The following is a 24,642-nucleotide window of genomic DNA, read 5'->3' as shown; positions in this document are numbered from 1 at the left end:
TGCAAATTGGCTGTACTTTGAGTTACAGAAGACTTATTTTCTGAGCAATATCTAATAGGAAATATACAATGCATATTTTGAACAGGCCAGTTTAAAAATGTTAACAGATATTTGTTCCTGTGATATTTTCAGAGACATGTTGGCTGTTGTTCTACTAGTATAGTCAGCATGTAAATCTTTAACAAATTCATTGCTGTTTGAATAGTAATTAAATTGTTTATGCTTGTTTCTGTACAAATAGCATGCAGTGAGTTGATCACTCCCTCCTTGGACCGGAAGCCTAATAGTTTTGTAGCAGTAAGCGTGACAACCCCTCCACAAGCTTTCTGGACAAAGCATGTGCAAACTGAGATAATAGAGGTGAGTTCCCCCCCAATAAATCAAGGGAGTTCAGGGAAGACCTGGTCACTAAATTTGGATTGGAACCATGCAATTAGCTGCTTCCCTATGCTATTTAAATAGATTAAGATTGAGATTAAAAAAAAAGACTTAGAATATTATTAATTACAAAGGCAACAAAGCACTACCAAGCAATTAAAAACAATATCATGAAGTGTAAAGTAAGCAAAAAATTGATATGAAGTTGGCATTCTTATGGGCAAAGTGCTGATAGACTCTGAGTCCTGCGATGGAACACACAGCATCAGACCTTCAGGACATCTTCGACCTCTATGTTTGGTGACACGTACGTGGGAGTTTGAGAGTTTTTGAGGAACAAATGGTTGCTAGCAAACCATTCCCCTTAAATACATCAAGTTTCACATTGTCATCAATTACTGTGTAAATAAATTAGACCCGAATTCCTCTTGAATTTTATCAGATGGCATCTTTTATTAATGATCCCTAGTTTTGAACTGTCGCAGCTGAATATCTATCTCTACCCTACTGAGCTTCTTCCATAATTTTAAAGGTGAACTTTGATTTTTCGAAGAAGCCACTAAATGTTTTGTCTTCCTGATTATTATAGCCTCTCTGTTCTGGGGTCATCTGTTTTTTTTTATACATTTCCTTCAGAACTTGCACTTTTAATTTCAACTTTTTCCTCCACTTGAATATGTTTTTAAAATTGTTTATTTCCATGAGTTATTTTCAAAACTATTTGTTTGTACACAAAGTGTATTCTTCCCTCCAATCAGTGACATGTAATCTTGTGCTAAAATGAATTCCAGTATGGGCTCTTAGGAATGAACTATAGTTGCACGCATCCTTTTCATTACAAAGTCTACTTACTTCCATCTCCTTAACCCTTAGGTCCCATCCATATGTCTATTTTTGTTATTTGCAGACTTGACTATTCCATTGCTTTCCCTGGCCTGCCTTTTATGTGTGTTCCACAGGATATGTTAACTGATGCCTGGTTCCTTTATTCTGTCCCAATGTGTTACATTAGGCTCCCTATGTCCAAATAGCTCCAGATTAAATGTTTATCTTTATGTTCAAATCTTCTCAACATGTTGAAGATCCATTTTTCTACAACTGCCTACAATGTTCTATCCTCTATATCCTCTGACATCATCGTGCCTCAGTGCTCTTTCCTTTAACATTGCTGACTCTGCGTATAGTTGTCTCTGTTCCAAGCTGTATAACTAAACTAGCTAAATCCCGTTTCTCCACCTCCCCGGCTTCCTTGAAGCCCACATTTTTAGCAAGATTTTGGTTATTGTTAATATCATCTCCCTTGGTCAGGACTTGCTTTATGACTGACTGCAACTTTGAAGTGTTTCTGGATGTTTTCTAATTTTAAAATCAGGATATAAATACAAGTTCTTTCAAATTATGTAAACAGTTAAGAGAATTAGAAATTTAAGATGGTGCAAAGTAAACTTAAAACAATTACATGCATTACGAAAAATGTCTTTACTCAGCAGATGATGAACAGTTATTACCATGTAAGGTTGAGGTGTAAGCTGAGGTATAATTAGGAAGAACACTGTTGGGTTATTGGTGGGCAAAATCATTCACGAACTGAATACAGTCCTTTCACGTTTTTAGTAAGCTGTTTTGTGCTTTACCTTTTGTGTTCTTCACCAAGAATTTGTCTTTCAGATTTAATAGTTTTTCTTTTTCTCTTACAGGGTACCAACAATCCCATTTTTCTAAGCAGTGTTGCATTTTTCCAGGACTCCCTCATTAATCAAATGACACAAATGAAACTTTCAGTGTATGACGTCAAGGACAGATCTCAGGGAACTGTAAGTGCTACAGTATTTGCCTCTTTATGAAAGGAACTGTTGTTAATATAGAAAGATCAAAAATCAGATTAAGCATGTGGAGCAGAATTGCAGTGCAATCCTGTTTTACTTCTGTAAATTATGTCCATTCACTGACATGACCTATAAATTATGATATCTTGCATTTCCTGCTGAATCAAAATGGGTAAGGCATGAAATTTTCTTTGGAAAGATACTTATTCTGCTGTGATTAGACATTGTGAAAAGCATTTTTACAATATTAAGCAAGCATTGATACCTCCCTGTGTGGCTCAGTGATTAATGAGATGGTAAAGGACGGAAGTATACAAGCCAAGGCAGTCACAAGTTCATTTCCTTATTTGCTCTCAATGCATTTGGAAGTTGCAGCAGTGCAAATGGGCTCACTTCATTGAATTCATGGGAGGCAGAATCAGGCAGTGATCATGCTCTTAATTACTATCTTTGTTATAATTTTTGCTATAACACTTGAGAATGTGGGGTTGAATTGATCTCGTACTAATGTCAGTGCAATATACAATTTTCGTACATGAAAACTATTTGGGCTTTAAATCTACTTACTAAAATAAGTTTTCGAAATGAAATCCCCGCGAGGGACCAGGCCACAAGGCAAGTGTGAAGGCACACAGTGTCAGCTGTTGGGGAGGGGAGGCTGAGAGTGGGGAAGCAGCTCTGGGAGCTGAATTTTTTTTTAATAAGGGTGGCACTGTGGCGCAGCAGTAGAGCTGCTGCCTTACCGTGCCAGAGAGCTGGATTTGATCCTGAACCTGGGTGCTGCATGTATGGAGTTTGCACATTCTCCTTGTGATTGATAGCCTGTTTTCATGCTATGTCTATGACTCAATGACTGATATTAACTTTGATGACAGATTGTACTTTGTGCAGTAATATACATGACAAAATATTTTTTAAAAAATTGTTCAATTTCTTTGCAGTCATTTGTTTCCAGTAAGCTAACTCCATTGGCATTTATCTTATTTCTGGAATATCCTCCCCAGCAACCTTCACTCAAAAATTTGTCAAACTTTTATCCAGAGCTCTTTAATTGTCTCAATTCTTTGTATCAACTGCCAATGCTTGCTATTTCCGTGATGCCGTGTGCATTATTATTTTTTATAAGCCTCTATAGCCCTGTGTCAGCAATCCAGGAGTAAACCAGTACCATACCCAAGCCCTGGATAGAATATGCTTTTTGTACAATTAAGTTCAAAACTACCAAAGGCCAACCTAACAAATACTGAGGCAAGGTTTTATGCAAATGGAAATTAGTCCTAAATGATGGTGGGGAATCCCAGCAATACTAGGTCTCACTGATAAATTGCCTCGCCTAGAAAAATAAATATGCCATTAGGTCCCAAACTCTCATTATGTGAATACCAGTCTGCGACTTGGGACTTCAGATTGGAAACCACTTGGCATAGCCAGCACAGTTTAGCCCATTATCTTTTCATTGGACCAAATGAATTCTGTAACTAACATTTAACATCACACACAGATCCTTTGATATCCCCTTGAGTCTGGTTCCTTTCTCATGATAAACTTTTGTCTTCTCTTGCTTTTTTTGAGCACACCGTACCTTGATGAGAGTATCCCTTGTTTCCACTGTCCTTAAATCCCAGCTTGTTATACCTCTTCCTTTAGTCCTTTGCACAGTTTTGTGTCTTCCCTTAATTTACTGTTAAGATGCAGGCAGGACAATTAATTGACACTGCTTCTGGGGGCATTTGCTCATAGCTTCATCTCACTCTCATTGAACCATCTGAAGTTGCTGCACTGATGGAGTAAATATGAGCTAAAATCATCACAAAGAACTGGTCTGAATTAATGGCAAAACTTTGAGACACAAAGGTCTCCACATAATTAGATAAGCCAGAATAACATGTCAAATTCCTTCCTGTCAAAGAACCCATTTAGTACTGGAAAGTACGTGCATACTATCATTTGTATAATATAGTTCAACTCTCTTTGCTTTCCTATACATCCATTCCCTCCTCTACCTGATTTGACATCACATTTACCCATTCTATTTTACACGTTGCAGTCTTTGAACTATCAATTTCACAATCCTTCATTGTGATTGAATAGCTGCCTTCCCAGGGCCTTGAGTCCCAGGTGCCCTGTTTCTCCCATTTGTCAGCTTATACTTTCAGCAACTTGCACTGCAGAATATCATTGAGACTGTAGTAGCAAGAGGAAGATTTAAAATGTTTGACAAAAACATTTGGACAAATATAGTGATAGGAAAGGTTTAAAGGGATATGGGCCAAAGGTAAGCATTTTTGTTGGTGTGGGTGACTTAGGCCAAAGGGTCTGTTTCAATGCTGTATAACTATGAATCTAAGATGATACCACATGTTGCCTTGCTACAGCAATTTACAGAGCATTGTTTGCACATGAAATGATTTGCAGTGAGTAGTGTGTATGCTAAGAGCATAAATTCAGCCTAAACCCACTCCCTGCACACTAACTTTGAGCAATGACTGAATTTCTTTTACTTGCATTGAGATCATCCTAAGCTAAATTACAGACTACTCTTGTCTCAGAAATACCAGAACAATATCCACAGCAGAAAAATCCTTTCCCTAGTAGATGACCTTGTCGCAGATGCTCTAATTATTTCACTAGAAGTATCATTTTGTATCTAGCTCACTAAATTATTAATGCAGCAAATCTCATCGTCTGATTCATTCCCATTCCCAGAGTGACCTCATTTATTTTAACTCTTCATTTCCAAGACCCAGTAACTGAGCTGTTTTTACTCTTTATCTGTAGTAGATAGTGATTCTGAGTGTGCTAGTGAGGGATGTCACTCAGGCACGAGTTGTTTCTTAGAATCTGAAACACCATTTGTGAATCTTAACCAACAAACAATGTACTGGAGGAACTCAGTGGTTGAGCAACATCTGCAGGACTGATGCAGGATCTTGCCCCGAAACATTGACAGTTCCTTTCACCCCCACAGGTGCTGCTTGACCCGCTGAGTTCCTCCAGCAGATTGTTTGTTGCTGCAGATTCTGCAGTCTCTTGTGTCTCCATTGGTGAATCTTGGCTGTCTGAGTTTTGTATGCTGATGATATGTACATCATTTTTTTCCCCACAGATCACTGTTAAGCTTGCATTAAAAACTAAGAATGCTGGAAATTTTCAGCAGGTTAGGTAGTAAATGTGGACGTGCTAATGACCTTTCAATAGAATTGGGAGAAGTTTAAGAAAGAAACTGGTTTTAAGTTGCAAAGAAAGGGACAAGGGAGGAGAGAACAAAAGAGAACAAGCTTTAAAGGATAGAGAGTAGGTGAAATGAAATGACCAAAGAGGTAGTAATGCAAGGTGCTAGGGAACATTTATGGCCTTCAGTAATTGTGAATGTACAATATTATTTAAAGCTGTCAGAGGAAAGCAGAGTGAGTGCATAAAATCTGAAATAAAAATACCAGAAATGCTGATTTGAAATTGATTTGGAATTGTTGAACTCATTGAATCCAGGAGGCTGTAATGAACTAAGTCATAAGACTCTTGCAGTTATTTTGCCGCTGCGCTTGAGTAACCTTGTATTTTTTATATAACAATCACTTTGCTAAGAACTTCAGAAATTGCAATTGCTCATACTACATTTTCTGAGTCTCCTTTCGTAACCATTGTGATAGGTTAATCCTCTACAGGTAGCAAGTGGGTGAAAAGCTGACAGGCTGGTATTGAAATCTTTCAAGCAAGTCTGGGCAGGTGTTGCCCAGACTTGCTTGAAAGATTTGCTTCATTTAGCATCAGGGTATTGGGTAGGCCAGTTGGACTTCAGGTTCATGCTCGGAAGTGCTAGTCTTTTAGCCTTGCTGTCTGATGGCTCCAAAGATCTGATTTCAATCCTGACCTTGAGTGCTTAAGCACCCTCTCCTCCTTACACCCTTGAAACCCCCAGCCCTTGTGTACCTGGACCCAGCCCCAGCCCCAGCTTGCATTCTCATCTACCCACATCTCTCATCCCCACTGGCATTTATTGAGACCAAATAGTCTTAAAATGTGGTATTAGTCATTACAATGTGGCATGCCCACATACTCATCAGCAGAAATATTTCAAGGCTAATTTAGTATTCTGGTCAGTTTTCACAGAAATATTTTAATTAATTCCAAGGGGAGAGCTCATTCTGATTTGCGCAATTAATATCTTTCTTATTTTTTAGATGTATCTGTTGGGTTCTGCAACATACGTGGTAAAGGATTTGCTAAAGGAAAAGAATCACAGATTGCACCTGACACTACGGTCAGTAATGTGCTTTTTATTGGAGCTTATTTAAATAGTTGTGACGATTTATAAGACTCCAGTAGAAGATAAAGTGACCTCTGGCTCCTTATACTTATGTCAGCTCAATCAAACACCCAATTGGTCCCTCTCTCGTATGCTTTCCTCGTGAGCCTGCAGCTGTTTGTCCTTCATGTATTTCTCATTTTCCTTTTGCAAGTTGCTGTAAAATGTGCTTCCATCATATTTCAGGTACTATCTCAAAAGATTTTTTTTTCTTATCTCTAGTTTGGACTTATGGTTTTGTTATTTCCCTTAAATCTGTGCTTACCTGGTTATCAAGCCTTCTGCTAGAAGGTTTTACTAGGTTAATCCCTGGACCAGGTAGGTTGACTTATGAGAAATTGTGGGACTGACTAGGCTTGTATTTGCTGGAGTTTAAAAGAATGGGGTCTTGACTGGGTGTTCTGGAGAATATGTTTCTTGTGGGTGAATCTAGAACTAGGAGTTCCTGTTTAAAAGTAAGAGATCATCCATCTGAGACAGATGAGGCTAATTTTTTTTTCTGAGATTTATAAGATCTTTTCCTCAAAGGGTGATGAGAGTCAGACACAGAGGCAGATAGATTCTTGAAAAGGGTTTGAAAGATTACAGAAGATTGACCATAATGCAGAATTGAGGTTATGATCAGATCAGCCATGGTGTGGTTAAATAGTGGAGTACACTTGAGGGCTGGTCACATGCTCCTGTGTCTAATTCTTATGTCCAGAATATATCTAGCATAACAGTCAAAAATAAATAAAAGTTTTAATGAACTGTTAGACAAACTAAAAATCAACCTAGTGAGGCTTTCTGTTTCTTTCCTTCCTTTCTCCATCACGTTACTATGTTGTTTTAATGTCAAACATATTTTGCTATAGGTCTGCTGAAAATGAGCGTGTGGGTAATATTACTGTGATAGCATGGCAGATGGAAGACAAAGTTGAAGACAAGATTCCTGTGAGCAGATCACCTGATACCATAAATGGAAGGGTAAATGTTCCAGATAATTTCCATGAGGATTTGAAAATGATGTAACTGATTTTCATTTTCAGATTAGTTTACTCACCAGGTATGCTGAGTCAGTCATCGAGAAAACAAAGCTAAACCTGTAAGTCAAGTCCTTTTAAAGTTCATTTAAAGTGGTATTTTTTTTCATGAAGCTGTGTCGTGCTTTCATAGTGTCTTGCCCGTCTCTGAAGACAGATAATCAACAGGTTTTTTTAAAATATAATTCATTCACAAGGTGAGTAATGGTTATCCCTAATTGCCCTTGAGAAGGTGGTAGTGAGCCACTGCTTTGATCTGCTGCAGTCCATGTGTTTGAAGGTAATGCTGTTAGGTAGGGAGTTTTGGAACATTTTATAGAAAAAGGCAAGTGTGGGATTCATCAGATTTTGTAAGCCTGCTTTTAGTCTCTTCCTTCAAAATAGAGGTTGTAGATTTGAACAATGCTATTCAAGAAGGCTTAGCATGCTGCTACATTGTATTTTGTTGATAGTATGTGCTTTAAACTCATTATTTTAAATCCTTAATGATTATTAGCATTGATTTTAAAGAAGTGAAACTAATTGTAGTTATTTTAATATATTAAAATTCCCTACCGATTCATGTCGGGCCCCTTCTCACTATGTCTACTTTAAGAAAGATTGAAGAAACGTGATAACAAAATACTCAGATATCCCATCTTTGGATTTCAGTGTCATATAAATAGATTTGGGGATCAGAATTAATTTCACTAAAATAAAAACAGAAAATGCTAGAAATTCACAGCAGTTCAGAGAAACAAATTAATATTTCTGATTGCTGACTTTTCATCGGAACTGAGAAAATTTAGAAAATAATTTTAAGTTGAAGAGTATGGGGAGCTGTGGACAGAACAAAGGGAACATCTCTGTGGGATGGAAACCAAAAGAAAATGGATGACTCAGATTGGTTTCAATTGAGAAAGCGTGGTGAAGGCTTGTTAATGGCATTGAATCTCTCTCAGTGCAAGTACTAATGATCATGGACCTTTAGTGCTGTTCGTAGCTGAAAAGGGGGAGGAAATGGGGGAGAAAGTTTTAACTGTAAAAACATTGTTTAACAACTTTTTTCCTTGTATAACGTTACAGACTGTGTTGCCAGTTGATGAAAGCTTAACGGAATCTTTGAGTATTCGCTCAAAACACTCTTCACTGAAGAAAGATGCACTATTAAAATCAGGTAAATAATATTCTCATGCCTAAGTTTGTAAGACTTCATGCCCTCCACCTACCAGTTAAACTGTACATTCAAGCACTCTGCTTAGATGTGTATAATATGGGTTTCCTAATTTCCAAACCAAGAGTGGGTGCTTTGTTGGTCTATTTTTTAATTTTTTTTTGTGGTGAGTAGGAGTGAAGTCTGGTGGGTGGCCAGAGCTGGACGAGGAAGTCAGTGTTTGAATCTTAGGGCTGCTTATAAATTATTAATTCTCAACCTTTCCAGTAGGTGTCTCACAGTAGCAGATTATTCCACTTTAGGAGTCTGATGACTCTCTTGCAGGACTTGCAGCTCTTCTCATGAAGCTAGGAAAGAATCACAGTAGTTGTCTAATTGATGGACTTGAAATATTCTGGAGGGAAAAGTCTAGTAAGTTAGTAAATATCTGGTATTTGGCATAGGCTTGCAAATCAAATGGTGGTATCATATACAATATGTTAAAAGGATGGAGAAGCATGGGGTTAGTGCAGGGAAAGTGGCTCTGAAGTAAACCATGATCTTTCTGAATAGTGGAGCAGGTAAAAAGGGCCAGGACTCCCTCTGTTTCTATGTTAAGACAAGATAATGACCTTATTCCCATAAGTTGGACAAAAATAAATTAGAATAATATGGAGAAGCAGATGTACTTTATGTTCAGTTTTTGGCTATTGAAGTAGAAAGTTGGCTTATCAACTTTTAGTTTGCAGATTGACAGATGGTATACACCCTCTGGACCTCCTTACTGCCATCAAAACCTCACAACAGTGAACTACATTCCCCACTGGACTAGGGTTGTGTCTACACACAAATATAATCACTGCCAGGGAGTTGGTCAGAGCATTCAAGTGGCAAAAGGACAAGTGATTTTTCCCTCAAATACAAGTCTATGGTAAAAGAACAAGGGAATTGGACTGACTTTACAAGGAACCACCTTAATGGGCTGAATGGCTTTTATTTGAGCTTATAATGCTTCTGTGATTTTATAGAAATCAATCTGATCCTGAGGTGCATGACAACACTAAACTGCCTCATTTGTGCAGAACCTCCAAACTAATTCCGTCATTGCAGGTTTCTGCATATTCTGTTTAAGTCTAATGTACAGTGGAGGCCAGACTACATGGCAGTCTGATCACCCTGGAGATCTATTGAAACCAAACGTAGCAAAGTCGCAGTTTTTTCCTCCAGTTTGAGGAATGGTACGCGATAGCTTCAGTTCAAGGATATATAAATGGCTGTTTCAAACAAAGTTTTGATTATGTTCTGATGAAGGACCTTCTACCTGACTCTGTTTTCCTTTCCACGGATGCTGCCTGACCTGCAGAGTGCTTCCAGCTTTATCTGTTTTTATTTCAGATTTCCAGCATCTTCAGTTTTTTTTAAATGTTCTTTTAAATATGTTTGGCTGCTTTCTAATGTTTTGTTTATAGTTTTAATGAACTGTCCCCTCCAGATATTTAGCCTTTTCTACTTTGCACAATTTTAGGGTAATTAGATCTTGGGATCTTGCAGCTTCAAAAGTATCATAATTTGCTTGTCTAAAAAGATTCCATTAATGAAAACGCTGAACAACAGAATGCTAGTGAAATGTTCCATCTGTTTAATTTAGTGTTTGGAGGGGTTATCTGTCGGATGTACCGTTTTCCTACAACGGATGGGAACCACCTACGGATACTGGAACAGATGGCAGAGAGCATGTTATCACTTCATATCCCCAGGCAGTTTGTCAAATTGGTCATTGAAGAGGATGCAGCAAGGTACATTTTTTGTCTACTGCTTTTTGATCAGTATGAAGAAATGGCCAGAGGATTATTGGTTCAGTATGGATCAAATCAAGCCAACAAACCTTGATCAGATCCAGACCTAGAGTTTGACCTGTCTGGTTTAGAAATCCATCATTTTGATCTTCCTCTCAAAAATAGAATGCTTTTGTTGGTCCAAAGTAGTTTTAAAAAAAAATCAACTAATTAATGCAAGCTAATAGCAACAATACTGAGATATATTAGTCAGCTCTCTCAGATCCTAGAATCCTAAATTAAAATATTATTTTGGGGCTTAAGCTTTCTGGGGTAATTACGAGATTCAGATTATTTAGATTTTCTGATTATTTTACTTTAAAACCTGTGTTGTTAGAACAAAAGCATTTTTGTTCACTGAATCAACACATGGAATGTATTTTGTGTTGAAGAACATTCTGCTGTTACTTTCAGCAAAGATGATTGTTCTTTACAGAATCACTTCCTCCAAGTTCTTGGTCTTTCTGGATCTCAAAATCTCAGAATGTTTACAGACAATTAAGTACTTGAAGCGTGGCCACTATAAAATTGGGTAGACAGTTAGCTGCCACACCTGTATCAGGAAGTTTTCCCATTCTTATCAACTGCTTTAGGAACACGAAATCATACTTTATTGTTAATTGTGCTCATTAATGTTAAATTACGGCCTATGTTTTGTCATAGCTATAATCAACATGAATGAGACTGTGAAATTAATTTTGAGCAGAATCCTTGTAGCCATCAGAGTGATTTCATTTGATAGGTACGGCATTTGTTTGGATTTGGATGCATTAGTCTTAAAAGAGATAAGATATTTGGATTTTCAGAAGACATTTGACAAAGGGTGACTTAAAAGGCTGATGGACAAGATATGCACAAGTTCATGGTATCAGGGGAAGTGTGTTAGCATAAATTGAAGATTGGTTATTGCATAGAAGGCAAAGAGCCCGGATAAATAGATGTTTTTTCAACTATGGAGTGCCCCAAGGATCAGTTCTTGGCTCTCAATTACTTGCAATATATATTTATGACCTGAAGGAGGCAGCAGAGTGCAAGGCATCCAAGTTTACCAATGACACAAAAATAGGAGGGAGGGCACACTGAAATGAGGATATTTGGACTCTGCAACTGGTATAGATAGGTTGATTGAGTGGATGAAAACTTGGCAAATGGAGCTTAATGTGGAAAAGTATGAGGTCATGCACATTGGTAAGAGGAATCTGAAGGCAGACTATTATCTAACTGGAGAAAGATTGCTGATGAGTAAGGTATAGAGGGAACTGAGTGTTGTGCACAAATCACATCACATTAACAGGGCAGGTGCAGCAAGTGGCTAGGAAGGCAAATGGCACTGTGGCCCTTATTGCATGAAGGTTGGATTTAGAGATAGGAAGCATTGTTACAATTTTACAGGCCACTAGTAAACCTGGAGTACTGTGTACAGTTTAGGTCCCTTTTATTTAGGATATATTGGTGTTGGAGACAGTCCAAAAGCATTCCAGTAGGCTGATTCTTGGGATGAGAGATTTGTACTTATCTGAGCAGCTGAAGATGTTGAATCTGTATTCTTTGACGTTCAGAAGAATGTGGAGTGATCTTGTTGAATCATGCAAGATCCTGAGGGGGGCATGACAGGTTGCGTGTCCAGATGAGTCCACTCGTGGGAGAATCTTGATTGAAGGGATTGTGAGGGAGTGTTCATTTAAAACTAAGGTATATAGGAACTTAATTGCAGAGGTTGATAAATCTCTAGAATTCTCTACCACAGAGGGTTGTGGAGGATAGATTATTGGGGGCATTTGTCGAGAAAGTCAATACATTTTTGAAAGATCAAGGAATTGAGGGCAATGGGGGAACAGGCGCTGAAGAGATGAAGCCTGGGGCAGATCAGCCATGATCATGTTGAATGGCAGGGCAAGCTTGAGTGGCTGAGTGGAAAGTCTTGGCCTGAGGTCCAGGCTCTTTAATTCTTTTAAATACAGCAACACAGCTGCCCACCCAGATGGAGGGGGATTGATGTCCAGTGAAAGGCACAAACAGAAATTGAGGTGGGAGCACATGGGTGCTGGTGCTCAAAGGTTCAGTCACTGATCTATATTTAATGTTAGAGGGAGCAGGGTTGGGCAAGTTCCTCAGGTCATGCTGGCGGTTGTAGGAAGAACTCGGGGTATGGTTGGGAATACATTCCTCCTGCTGCTGACTTACTAGGATTCTGCAGAGAAAGTAAGTATAAATATTTATCTTGGTTCCTTTGCGAATTGCTTCCATATCTTGAAGGCAGGTTTGTGCGTGTAGGTCAGACTTTCAATAAAGTAGTGTTGCTCGCTGGTTATGCTGCACTTTCAACTTTTGAATCTGAGGTAGATCTCCACCTGCTAAAAGGAGGTTAATATGATGGAAAGGAAGGAATGTTGTGCAGATGTATTTCAAATTTGATATCACTGCTAATCAGATAGAATTACAGAGATAAAAGGACACTAACACTAATTGTGCCAATCAATACGATGTAATATTCCAAATTTTGCTGCAATGAGGAAGTATTTGGATATCTATTTAGTATTTAGGTCAGGATGATTTTACCTCCAAATATGATTGGTGTCCTGCTAATCTGGGCAGAATAGATAAAATTATATTTGTCAATGCCAGAAAAATGAGTATATTTTTTTAAATTATTCATTTTTCAGGATATGATCATTGCTGGCAAGGCCAGCATTTATTCTTCCCTAATTACTCTTTAAGAAAGTGGTGATGACCTGCCTTCTTGGACTGCTGCATTCCTTCTGGTGACACAATTATTCTTTTGGTGAATTTTGGAGATCTTGCATGGTTGATTTTGCAGGGTTTAATTTGTATTTTACTCCCAACATGTATTCTAATTATTCTCATCTCTCTTGCAGGATATGTGAGCTGGATGATCTGGGTGAGCTGTCACCCTGCTGGGAGAATCTTCGACGGCAGATAGTTACTCAGTACCAAACTCTAATAATAAATTACCAGGAGAATTTAACAGAATTGCACCAATATAAAGGTTGACCTAAGTTTGTTATCTTTATTTATTGTTAAATGATATTTCTAAACTTTTGTGCTCATTGAGATGGGACCTCCATGGGCAGGAAATATTGTCATGTTTGCTGTAATTACTTAAGATGGTTGACTGTAGCTATTACACAGATAAATTTGCTTTGCTGCAGCAATATCTCTCCTCAATCTCAGAACCATTTCCCTTTTACTTCTGTGTGTTAGTTCTCATTTCTACAGACTCCTTCCTCATTATCTGAGCAAAATTAATATTAGTTTTGGCAGTAACACTGTATAAGTATTTACTGGGCAATAGAGTAGCCAGTCATGCTGGGATAATATTGAAGGCTGCTAAGTCTCGGTTCACAAAACAGTCAACTGTTCAGGTATGTAAATTTGTGCATGTATGACTAGAAAGTAAAAATAAATCATTGCATTCATGTATAGTGAGCTGCTATAGTTAAAACTAATTTGAAGAGTCCTTTCATTTTGAGCTTTAAATATTTTCAGTTTTTTTTCATTATTTCTTAACATCCTATAAGATATCATTTTTGAAATATGTTTTCTTGAAATGATAACCTACTCACTGGCTTATACTGGTTTATCCTGTCCTTTGGAAATTAATTTTTTCCTTACCTTTTAAGGCATGATGTAATTTTTACATAGACAATTTACTCAATTGACAATGATTTATTATTTTGCTTTAACTAAAATTCCACAGGTCCATCTTTCAAAGCAAGCAGTTTAAAAGCTGAGAAGAAATTAGAATTTGTACCCACAAATTTGCACATACAGCGGATGCGAGTTCAAGATGACTCTGGCGCAGGTAATTGCTTAAAGGATTATACATTGCAACTGTATATTTAAATCAAAGGAAGTAAAATTGAAAACTGCTGTGCTTGTCTACTTCAAAATTTTACTTCACTTTTTTTCCTGATGAGTAATGTGTTAGTTACTAGCATCTTTCTTCTTTCGTCTGTCCTTCATATAGTTCAGGCAGATCCATCATTGAAATTAATACACTTTTTCCAGGGGTTGCTTTTATAGTTAGCAGAAGTTGTAATTTAACTAATTAAGTTGAAAACAGAATTTTATTCTGTTTGGAATGTATCTACCAATGCCAATCATCTGAGACTTAGAAAAAGCTTTTGCATTGCTAAACTTGTTTTTCAGAAAGTCCAGGTGTTGCATAGAATTTCCAACACAGAAACTGGCCATTTAACCCAACTGGTCGATGGTAGTGTTTACCGCTCCATGTGAGCTCAACCTACTCTATGTAAACCTTCTCCCTTGTGCACTTAAAAGTATCTAACCAACTCATCCTCACCACTATATATAGTATAAAACTCTATATTCTATTTTTCATTCTTTATTTTGATGTGTTTGTTTCTTATATTTACGACCATTATCTTGGGATTCCACAACAGATGAAAACTCTTTCTACAAGTCTATATAATCAGACTTCTTGATAATTTTAAACCTATTAGCAAGCCCTTCGGCCGTCTCTTTTCTGGAGGGAAAAAAAAGCCACAAGAACTTAATTCTTTCTTGATAATTATTCTCTCTCATTTCAGGTATTAAACTTGTAAATCTCTTTTGGAGCTTCTTCAATACCACAATATTGCTTTTGTAATATAGAGGCCAAAACTATGTATATAAATTTCGACTATGGTGTAAAGGAAATTCTATTAGTAAATATTTTCAGAATTTAAAATTAATTTGGAGTGTCCTTTTTCATTTTGATCCACTTTGCTGATTTTCAACTTTTTCATTTCTATTATCAGTTTTAGGATGTGTTTTCTTAAACAGCTAACCTACTCATTGGTTTATACTGGTTTATCCTGTCTTTTGGACTTTTTCTTTACTTTTTGAGGAAATGTCTAATTTTTGTATTAACAATGTTCTGCTCGTGAAACAGTTGGTACAAGCAGTTGGAATGATGGGGATGCTTTAACACACCAGGTTTTTGTTTATCTATTGATTCATTCTGGAGATGAGTAATTTATTGTTACCCATCCATAGTTGCTCGAGAGTTTGAACAGCATGAGCCAACCACATTTTTTCAGTCTGGATTTGCACGTTGTCCAGACTGATATCCTTCCTGTTTGATGTTATTGAACCACTGGTTTTCGACACCAAACCAGTGGTTTCACGATCAGCACTACTGATTTTTTTTTTTAAATTGCGAGGTTAAGTTTGTGATTTTTGAGTTCCCCAGCTGCCATGGTGAGATTGAAAATCATATACCCCTATGGCCTTTGCTAGTTATAACATTTGGAATCTTTTTGAATCTAAGTCATCGTTCATGTTAGACTTCACCTGTCTGTTGTCTCATTGGTTCCCTGTGTTCTTTATGACCCAGATCAGACCTATGACATCATTACTATTGGGGCACCTGCAGCGCACTGCCAGGCCTTCAAAACAGGTGGCTTAAGGAAACTTCTGGTCAAGTTTGTGGAAGCCAAGAAAAAGTAAGTTCAGGAGAATTTGAAATCCATATTCTTTGAGGGAAGTGTCTTGTTTTTTTTTCTTCTGGTCAGTTGCAAACTGTAACATGAATTTTATTCACATTGGTCTTGTTTCATCCTTCATTTTATTAAATTCAGCAAATGTAGGATGGAAAAAATACTTTTGGAGGTTATAACTGATATGTGATGCCAAGGGTTTGACTTCTGAGGGACCACCTGAGGTGCAGTACGGATGGCAGAAAATCAGGCCCACACTTAGCCTGTTTCGCACTACACTACTTAAGGCTTAAATAAAACACTTCTGTGTGTGTTTTTTTTTCTCGAGGTAGTAAACAGCAGCTTATAACAGATAAAACATTGAAAACGTCTTTTGTTTAAAAAAAGAGCTTTACCCCTCCCCCTTGCTCTGCAATCTACAATTCATGATGGTACATTCAGTTTAAATAACAGTGGTTGTATCATCGTCATGGCAAAAAGTTCTGAGCAGTATATGAGGGAAGATAATTTGAAAGCTTGGTCAAATTGCGAGGGGCCTCAAATGCCAAAGGAATTAGAGAGGCAGAGAAGTTGAGAGAGGGGATTCCAGAGCTTGGGATCTTGGCATCTGGGGAACAATTGCAGTTGGGAATGATCAAGAGGCCAGAATTAGAGGAGTGCAAATTTCTCAGGATTGGGCAGAGGACATCACAGAAATGGCGTGAAGCAAGAATGAGAGATGACAGCAAGCATGAAATTTTTAAAATTGAATCTTAGCTCAATTAAGAGCCATCCACCACAGACGATGTTGAGCAGGATTTTGTGGAGTTTGGACAGGAGTTGGAGAATTTTGATTAACGAATTATTGGCGAGTAAAAGAATGGAAGAGTGTATATTGTAAAGGTCAAGTCTTTGAGTAACAGCAACAGATGTGCTGAGACAGAGGTGGGCAATGTTATGGAGATGTAAATTGGCAGTCTTGGCCATTGGGCAGGAACTCGCATTGTGCTCATATATGACCTCAAGATTGCAAACAGTTTGTTTCATTTTCAGATGGTTGCTTGGGAGTAGGGTGGTGTCGACCTCTGGGGAATGCAATTTGTGATGCAGGTGAAGGCTATGAGATATACATAATTGGAGGAAATTTCTGTTCAACCCGTACTTGATGTGGGGCAATCAGCCCAAAAAATTAGATACTTTCACTGTCTATTATAAAGAAGAACACTATGTAATGCATGCAATATATCCATAAAACTACAGGGAAGATTTGGGTGCTTATTGTGTTTTCTTCCCACTGCCATCTACCTGTGAAGTATATTAATGTTTATATTGGTGGACACTATTTTGTTAATCTAAATTTGCACTTAGTCAGAAGTGGGAGATGAGCCAACCACTTATGTTATCGATGCTGACAAACAGAAGATCAATCTCCTGCATCTTAGTTTGACAATTTGGAAAGATTTCTACCTAAACATTGTCATCCTATAAAACCACTACTGCTGTGATGACCATACACAAATCTCAAGAGCTGCTAACAAAAACCACAAAAGAAATCTCATAGTTTGAGATTTTTGTTACTGTGCACTTAAACCACACAACCCATAGGTGTTCCTGTTTTGAACCCAGCCTTTGAGCTGGTTGAAACAATGCTAGGCTGAGTTTGGCTTTATTCTAAACCAGGAAAATTGACCAGGGTCCTGCAGTTAAAACCTATCCCGTGACCAGTTTGAAATGAGCGCTATCCTTTTGAAACTGTCTGTTGAGGGTTATGCATGAACAATGGCCGTTTGAGGGATTAGAGCACCGTCATCAACCTAGTCCTTTGATCCCAAAGGAGGATGGTTGAGTGAGGAGAAATAAATGTTGATAGAAATTGGCGCTATGAAATTTGGATTAAATAAAATATTGCCATTCTTAAGTTCACAACCAAGTTTTAAATTGCCATCATTACAAGAAGAATAATATTTCATGTAAGTGTATCCACATTCAGATTGTTTAGCAGTTGAACTTGTTGCCTCCATATCAAGTAGCACTGAGGTAAATAAAATTTCCAGTCACATTGTGTCAGTGAGCCCATAAATACAAAGTGGTCTTGGGTAAAGTTTACTATTTTGCAAAAGTGTGCAATTGATTTCACTAGTCCTGAGTTTTAATGTACAATTTGTTTTTGTTAATTATGCTTGTAACGCTCTTATGCAATTGTTTTTGTTCTGTTTGTTTTACTCTTTTATTCTCTTCAGCATTTATGAGGAGGGTTGGTGAGTTTCTAGCTGTTGACAGCTAAGATTATTTGTTTAATTTCCACATTCATTTTACCTCCAGTTTCATTTTCTTTTCAAACCAAAATGTGTCTCCCCATTGAAAATACCATAAGCACCCTCATTCAAGCACTATCCCAAGTTTGTGTAAAATTCCACCTTTAACTGTGGGGCGTCTGGAACTCCACCATTAGCCGCGCAATTTTTGGAGCTCTATCTTTAACCAGGGGGCATCTGGAGCTCCACCTTTAACTGTGGTGTGTCTGTTGGAGATGCCAGAATTACATAATGTTGCCATTTAATCAAAAATGTCTGTGTGCCTGTGTCCCAGTGCTGTTTTGTAATATACTGTGTCCTCCACTCAACAAAGCTTGAAACCAAAAATCATGCATGCATCAAGGTATGAATGAAATCTTAAAAGTCTGTGCAAAACAAATATAGTTTGATGTAATCTCATGTTGTTCTCAAGACGTGTCTCAGGTGGATTTTTAATAGATGTGCAACTTTAGAATTTCTTTCCCAGTTTTATGCTTCTATTGAGGTTGCCTTTTGCTAATTATGCTTTTAATTAAGTGCAGAAGGAACAGCAGCCAGTTGAGATACTCTTTCAGGTTTTATGCAGCACCCCCTCCATTCTGCAATGAAACATATTGCTCTTGATCTAATTCTTTCCTGCACTATGTGGTTGAATTTGAATACTTGCTGCATTAGAGGAGTGTTGCAGATAAAATGGTCCCCTTTGAATGTTGCCCCCAAATATAAGAGAGAGCCTTGTTGTCTTGTTTTATTTCAAATAATTACTGTTGGTAAGTATACATAACAATAAATTTTCAAGAGTTGTACTCTGAAATCAATACCACTGACCTGAGTTTATAAGCATAAGTGCTCTCTATCAGAGACAATCTTAATGAAAGTAGCTCTTATATTTTACCTAGAAGATAATAATGGATATAGCAAGATTTAAAAATGTGCATGCTTCCATAACTTTACTAATTTAACAAGCTTAAAATTAACTTAATTAAAATAAATCGGGTTTCAGATTGTGATCCCATTTGAGAGGTGTTAAGAGCTGTGTAAGACGATGTAAATTGCTTCATTGTGATACTCTGTATGGATTTCTCAGAGTGATGCAGAAAGTTAAGGTCAGATCGCAGAGATATTTGTACCCCAACAAGTCTGGTTGAAAAGTCATTATGCATTCATAACATTAGTTGGGCACCACTTCAGGATATAGACTGTGCTGATAATTTCCACAGATCCTAATGCCTTTGGGCTACATTAAATCCTGGATCAAGAGATACAAGTTTACTGTAAGCTTTGTTAAATGATTTTCATTACAGTAATCCCCTTGTTATATTAGGCAATAGGCTGGTAGAGATTCAGATACTATTGAAGCTAAATTGAACTCCAGTTTGATCACAACTTGCAACATATTTCAAATACTTAAATCAAAGTCAATTAATGTTAATTATTGGATAGCTAGTTTTTGAATTTTGCAGTTGAAGTTGTACGGATTGAGCAGGTTGTGCAAGAAATGTACAGTTATGCAACAGTAGCACCAGCACAAGGTGGTACCTCACCATTTCCGGGTGCTTTCTATGAATAGTTTGCCTAAGTTCAAAGTCTGGGCCAAGCTTGTCATAAGAACAGAAAAAGAATTGAGATTATTTGGGTGAGTGAGCTTCATCCTGTTTCCAAGTTCTGCTTTAACTAATAATAATAAATAAAAACAAAAAATACTGGAATCACTCAACAGGCCAGGCAGCATCTGTGGAAAGAGAAACAGAGTTAATGCTTCAGGTTGAAGATCCTTCACCAAATGTGGCCAGAAGGGCGTGAGAACGCAGACGAAGGAATGTAAGAGTTGTGAAATGCTTCTGAGTTGTTTTCCTCAACTACGTTTTCCCCTCCACCATTGTTCACAAATCCCTTGACCACATCGCATATATTATCCTCACCCCACTCTTGTTAGAAAGAGCACCTCCCATGGTAATAGCCTTTCACCCCACCAACCTTAGCGCTCAATGGAACATCCTTTGCAATTTCCACCATCTTCAATGAGATTCCACCATCTTAGAGTCATACGACATGGAAACAGACCCTTCATACCAAGAGCATACCAATCATCAAATACCCATTTTATTCTCCACATTCCCATTCCCATTCCCATCGACTCCCCCCACATTCTATCAATCATCTACATGCTGGGGGCAATTTACAGTATCCAATTAACCTACTGACCTGCACCTCTTTGGGAGCACCTGGGGGATATCACAGGGAGAACATGCAAACTCCACACTGTCAGCACTAGAGGTCAGGATCAAATTCCGGTTGCTAGAGCTGTGAGGCAGCTGCTCTACTGGCTGTGCCACTGCCACGAGGCACGTCTTTCCTTCCCTTGGAGCATTTCAAGAGCACTGTTCGTTTCATGACTCCCTGATCCACCGTCTCTTCCGTCTCCACCACTGTTCACTTATAGTACTTTACCACGTAACCGCAGAAGATGAAACACTTGTTGTTTTACTTTTTCCCTTACCACTTTCCAAGGGCCCTAACAGTCCTTCCATGTGAAGCAGTGATTCACTTGCCCTTCTTCCAATCTAGTGTACTGCATAATCAGTGTTCACAAGGTGGCCTCCTCTCCATTGGAGAAAACCAAAGCACCTTGGGTGACCTCATTACAGAGCATCTACAGTTATTTTGCAGGGTAACCAAGATCTTCCTGTTACATCCCACTTTAATTTTCCACTCCACCCCCCACTCAGACCATTCTGTCTGTGACCACCTGCACTGTTATGACAAGGTCCAAAGTAGCTTGAGGAACAGCACCTCACTTTCCATTCGGACACATTGCAGCCTTCCAGACGCATTATCAAATTCAACAATTTCAGTTAACTTGTCTTCTCTGTCAGCGTCAGAATGGGTAAGGTCATCCATCTGTGATTTTTGCCCCAGCTCTTCCTCTCTTCATTAGCAAAGCCTGGCCTGCCGGGCATGTCCTGCAACCCTGCATTTCACAATTGTTACATTCCTTGTCTTCTCTCCTTCCTACTTCTGATGAAGGGCCTTACCTGAAAAGTTAACAATGTTACTCTTTCCACAGCTGCTGCCAATCCTTCTGAGTTTTTCCAGCATTTTCTGTTTTTATTTCAGATTACCAGCAACTTTTTGTTTTATTTTCATTTACTGCTTTACTTAAATGCCAAACATTCCCCCAGTGTTATACTTGGCATAAAGAATGTGCCATCTGTTTCTTGGCCATCCAGATTGCTACTGGTATGCAGCAGAAATTTTTAAAAATGTGCAAAATTAAACACTAATAGAGTCAATAAAGGGAAAGACGTGGAATCTCAATTATGTGTGATTTGGGAATAAAATGCTAGATTAGGAGTCATATGATGGTTGATTTCAACATTGAGCATTACAGAAAGGAACAAATGCATCTGAATAACTATTTACACATGCGATCCAAATAATTTTCTGAAAATTATTCATCTTCTTTCTTACAGTTCATCATCTAGTTCCCAGTCTATAGTATACATACCACAAGATATAGTAAGAGCTAAAGAAATTATAGCAAGTATTAATACCCTTAAAACACAAGTCAGTTACTATGCAGAACGACTATCGAGAGCAGCCAAGGAAAGATCTGCAAATGGCCTTGAAAGAACACTGGCAATACTGGCAGACAAGGTAAATGACAATTTCTGCGTTGTTATCATGCTTGCACATGATAGTGCTGTAGTACTGCAACTAATTACATTCTGGACCCATCTCTAATTGTGGAGTTTCTGTATGATTGGCCAATCCGCCTCCCATCCTTACAAAGCATAAATGCATCCCATTTTGCAGAGGAAACAAATGAGAGATGGCCTTGACTGTGTGGGCAATAGAGGAAGAAAAAGGCAGGTGTTCAGTGGGAGGTTGCAAATGAGACAAGCCCACGGTCAGGAGAGTGGGAGAGGAAATCTCCATAGGAATATTTGGGAAAAGGCTATTTGTGGACAGCCCAAAGAACAAACTGAGAGAGAGGTTGAGAAACCTGGTCAAATGAATCTCTGCTGAGAGCAGAAAGTTTCTGTGACATGCTGAGAAGGTTTAGTGGGCCCACATTAAAGATACCATTACCGTAATATATTTTGCACTGTGCTGTACTAAAGTAATTATTGTGCTCCAGCTGAATGCTTATTTGGTACAAGAGCCTTCCAGCATATCTTCTGATAATCCACAATGTCTTTTTCTCCTCTTTCTGCAAATAGAGTCAGAGTTGTACAGGCTGGAAACAGGCCTTTTGACCTACCATGTCTGTGCTGACCAGCATGTCTATCTATACTATCTATATGTCAATCCCACTGCCTGCATTAATTCTGTACCCCTCTATGCGTTACTCATGCAAGTACCTATCAGGATGCCTCTTAAAATGTTACTGATCCTGCCTCCACCATCTCTTCCAGCAGCTCGTTCCAAATATCAACTCTGTGTGGGGAGGATAATTTATCCCTCCCATCCTCTTTAAACCTTTCACCTTAAATCTATGCCCTCTGGTTTTAGACACCTCGACCATGGGAAAGACTCTGGCTGTACACCCTCATAATTTTATATACCTCTATTATGTCACCTGTCCCCAAGGAAAACAGACATAGCCTATCCAATCTCTCCTGATAAATCGAGCCTTCGAATCCAAGCAACATCCTTGTAAATCTTTTCAGTACCCTCTCTAGCTTAATCACATCTTTTCTATAGGGTGGTGACCAGAACTGCACACAATACTTCAAGTGCAGACTAATCAATATTTTGTATAACTGTAACAGGATGTCCCAACCCTTATATTCAGTGCCTCAGCCGATGAATGCAAGCGTGCCATACGCCTTCCTCACCACCCTGTCTACCCATATTGCCACTTTCAGGGAACTATGTACTTGTACACCAGTGTCTCTCTTTTCAACAACTCCCTCAAGTGCTGTCACTATTTGGTATCTTTCTCAAATTACTACTCTTCTTCTGTAAGTCTACAAAAAATAAATATTGATTTAGATCATTGGATGTGGAAGAGATGGGGATAATGCTGTAATTTCCAACATCAATTCATTGGAGTGTCAGACAAAAACATCAGCTTGTTAACACAAGTTCCTAACAAAGAAGCCAATCTAAAAGACTTCTATACTCCCTACCTATCATAACTATCAAAATAAAAATATCCTTTTCCAATGTCACTTTTAGCCAGTAGTATAAAAAGCCTTTAAAATATGCAATTTAGTGTTTTATTATGAAAAGGGAAACATAAATAAGTATTTCATCTGGGACTTAAATAAGTACATACATAAGTATGTTTATTGGGTATTATTAACTTTCCAGAGATGTCTTATTTTTCTTTCACATAGACGAGGCAACTGGTCACCGTTTGTGACTGTAAATTACTGGCAAATGCTGTTGAAGCCCTTAATGCTGCCAGACCCAACTATATTGCTTCCAAATCATCCCCGTCAGGAGAAGCAGACCAAGTGATGCTCCGGAATGACCAAGACACCCTCATGGCTAAATGGGCAGGCAGGAACAGTCGCTCTTCCCTGCATATTAGCTGGCATGAGGAGGAATGGGTAAGTCCATAGAAATGACCACTTATTTGGGGTTTGATTCAGGTTCAGATTATTTTATTGTCATGTACACCAGGGTGCAATTAAATTCCTTTCCTGCGTGAAGCTCACAAAGTAAAGAGAATACATGGTAATAATAAATACAGCAGGTGCCAAACAATGGAATGGTACAGAGCGTAGTAGTGCAAACTGAAGTAGTGCAAAAAAGAAATATTAAAGTGACAAAGATAGAAGAGATAGAATTAAGGGTTCGAGAACATGACCACACCACTGGGAAGGGGATATGAAAGAGGTGACTGGTTCAGAAATCTGATAGCAATGGGGAAGAGGCTGTTCTTGAGTCTGATTGTCCGAGCTTTCAAGCTCCTGTATCTTCTAGAAGGTAGGAGAGAGAAAAGGGAATGGCCAGGATGACAGGCATCCTTGATAATACTGCTAATCTTCCTGATGCAATGCATCGTGAAGATAGACTGGATGGAGGGGTTTGATGAGCCTGTGATGGACTGGGCAGTATTTACCACTCTCTGCAGGTTCCGAAGGTCCAGAACAGAGCAATTGCCATACCGGGCTGAAATGCAACCCATCAGGATATTTTCTATAGCACATCTGTAGAAGTTTGAGAGAATCCTCCTAGACAAGCCGAATCTTCCCAGACGCCTAAGGAAGTACATACACTGATCATATTATTAATATTGTTACTATAAACAATATTATTAATATTGCTTATACCACAATCAATAGCTTACACACAGCTGAAGCTGATTTCATGTAGGTTTCTCTTAGTAGGGAAGGTAATTATTTGAGTTTCGCTAACTTGTGCAAATATTTCATAGCTGTTTTTATTAGGTCA

The 24,642-nt window shown here is 38.3% G+C and overlaps 1 protein-coding gene across 17 annotated transcripts in view; it reads left to right on the top strand.

Annotated features, from left to right (window-relative positions):
* The window catches only part of LOC127575749 (inositol polyphosphate-4-phosphatase type I A), a 165,021-nt gene that overhangs the window by 98,072 nt on the left and 42,307 nt on the right, over positions 1-24,642 (top strand). For 12 of the 17 annotated variants that reach the window (XM_052025790.1, XM_052025784.1, XM_052025779.1 and 9 more), the window contains 12 exons: positions 242-360; positions 2,076-2,192; positions 6,386-6,465; positions 7,365-7,476; positions 8,598-8,688; positions 10,313-10,460; positions 13,376-13,506; positions 14,218-14,322; positions 15,859-15,967; positions 18,181-18,198; positions 21,708-21,891; positions 23,580-23,795. In XM_052025790.1, coding sequence (XP_051881750.1) covers positions 242-360; positions 2,076-2,192; positions 6,386-6,465; positions 7,365-7,476; positions 8,598-8,688; positions 10,313-10,460; positions 13,376-13,506; positions 14,218-14,322; positions 15,859-15,967; positions 18,181-18,198; positions 21,708-21,891; positions 23,580-23,795 — 1,430 coding nt within the window. The remainder of the gene's footprint in view (positions 1-241; positions 361-2,075; positions 2,193-6,385; positions 6,466-7,364; positions 7,477-8,597; positions 8,689-10,312; positions 10,461-13,375; positions 13,507-14,217; positions 14,323-15,858; positions 15,968-18,180; positions 18,199-21,707; positions 21,892-23,579; positions 23,796-24,642) is intronic. The other 5 variants (XM_052025796.1, XM_052025795.1, XM_052025793.1 and 2 more) reach the window with 1 other exon arrangement.

This window comes from Pristis pectinata, chromosome 11 (assembly GCF_009764475.1).
Source record: "Pristis pectinata isolate sPriPec2 chromosome 11, sPriPec2.1.pri, whole genome shotgun sequence".
In the NCBI taxonomy this organism is placed as follows: domain Eukaryota; kingdom Metazoa; phylum Chordata; class Chondrichthyes; order Rhinopristiformes; family Pristidae; genus Pristis; species Pristis pectinata.
Note: the sequence above shows the minus strand (reverse complement) of the source record. Positions and strands in the feature narration are given on the sequence as shown.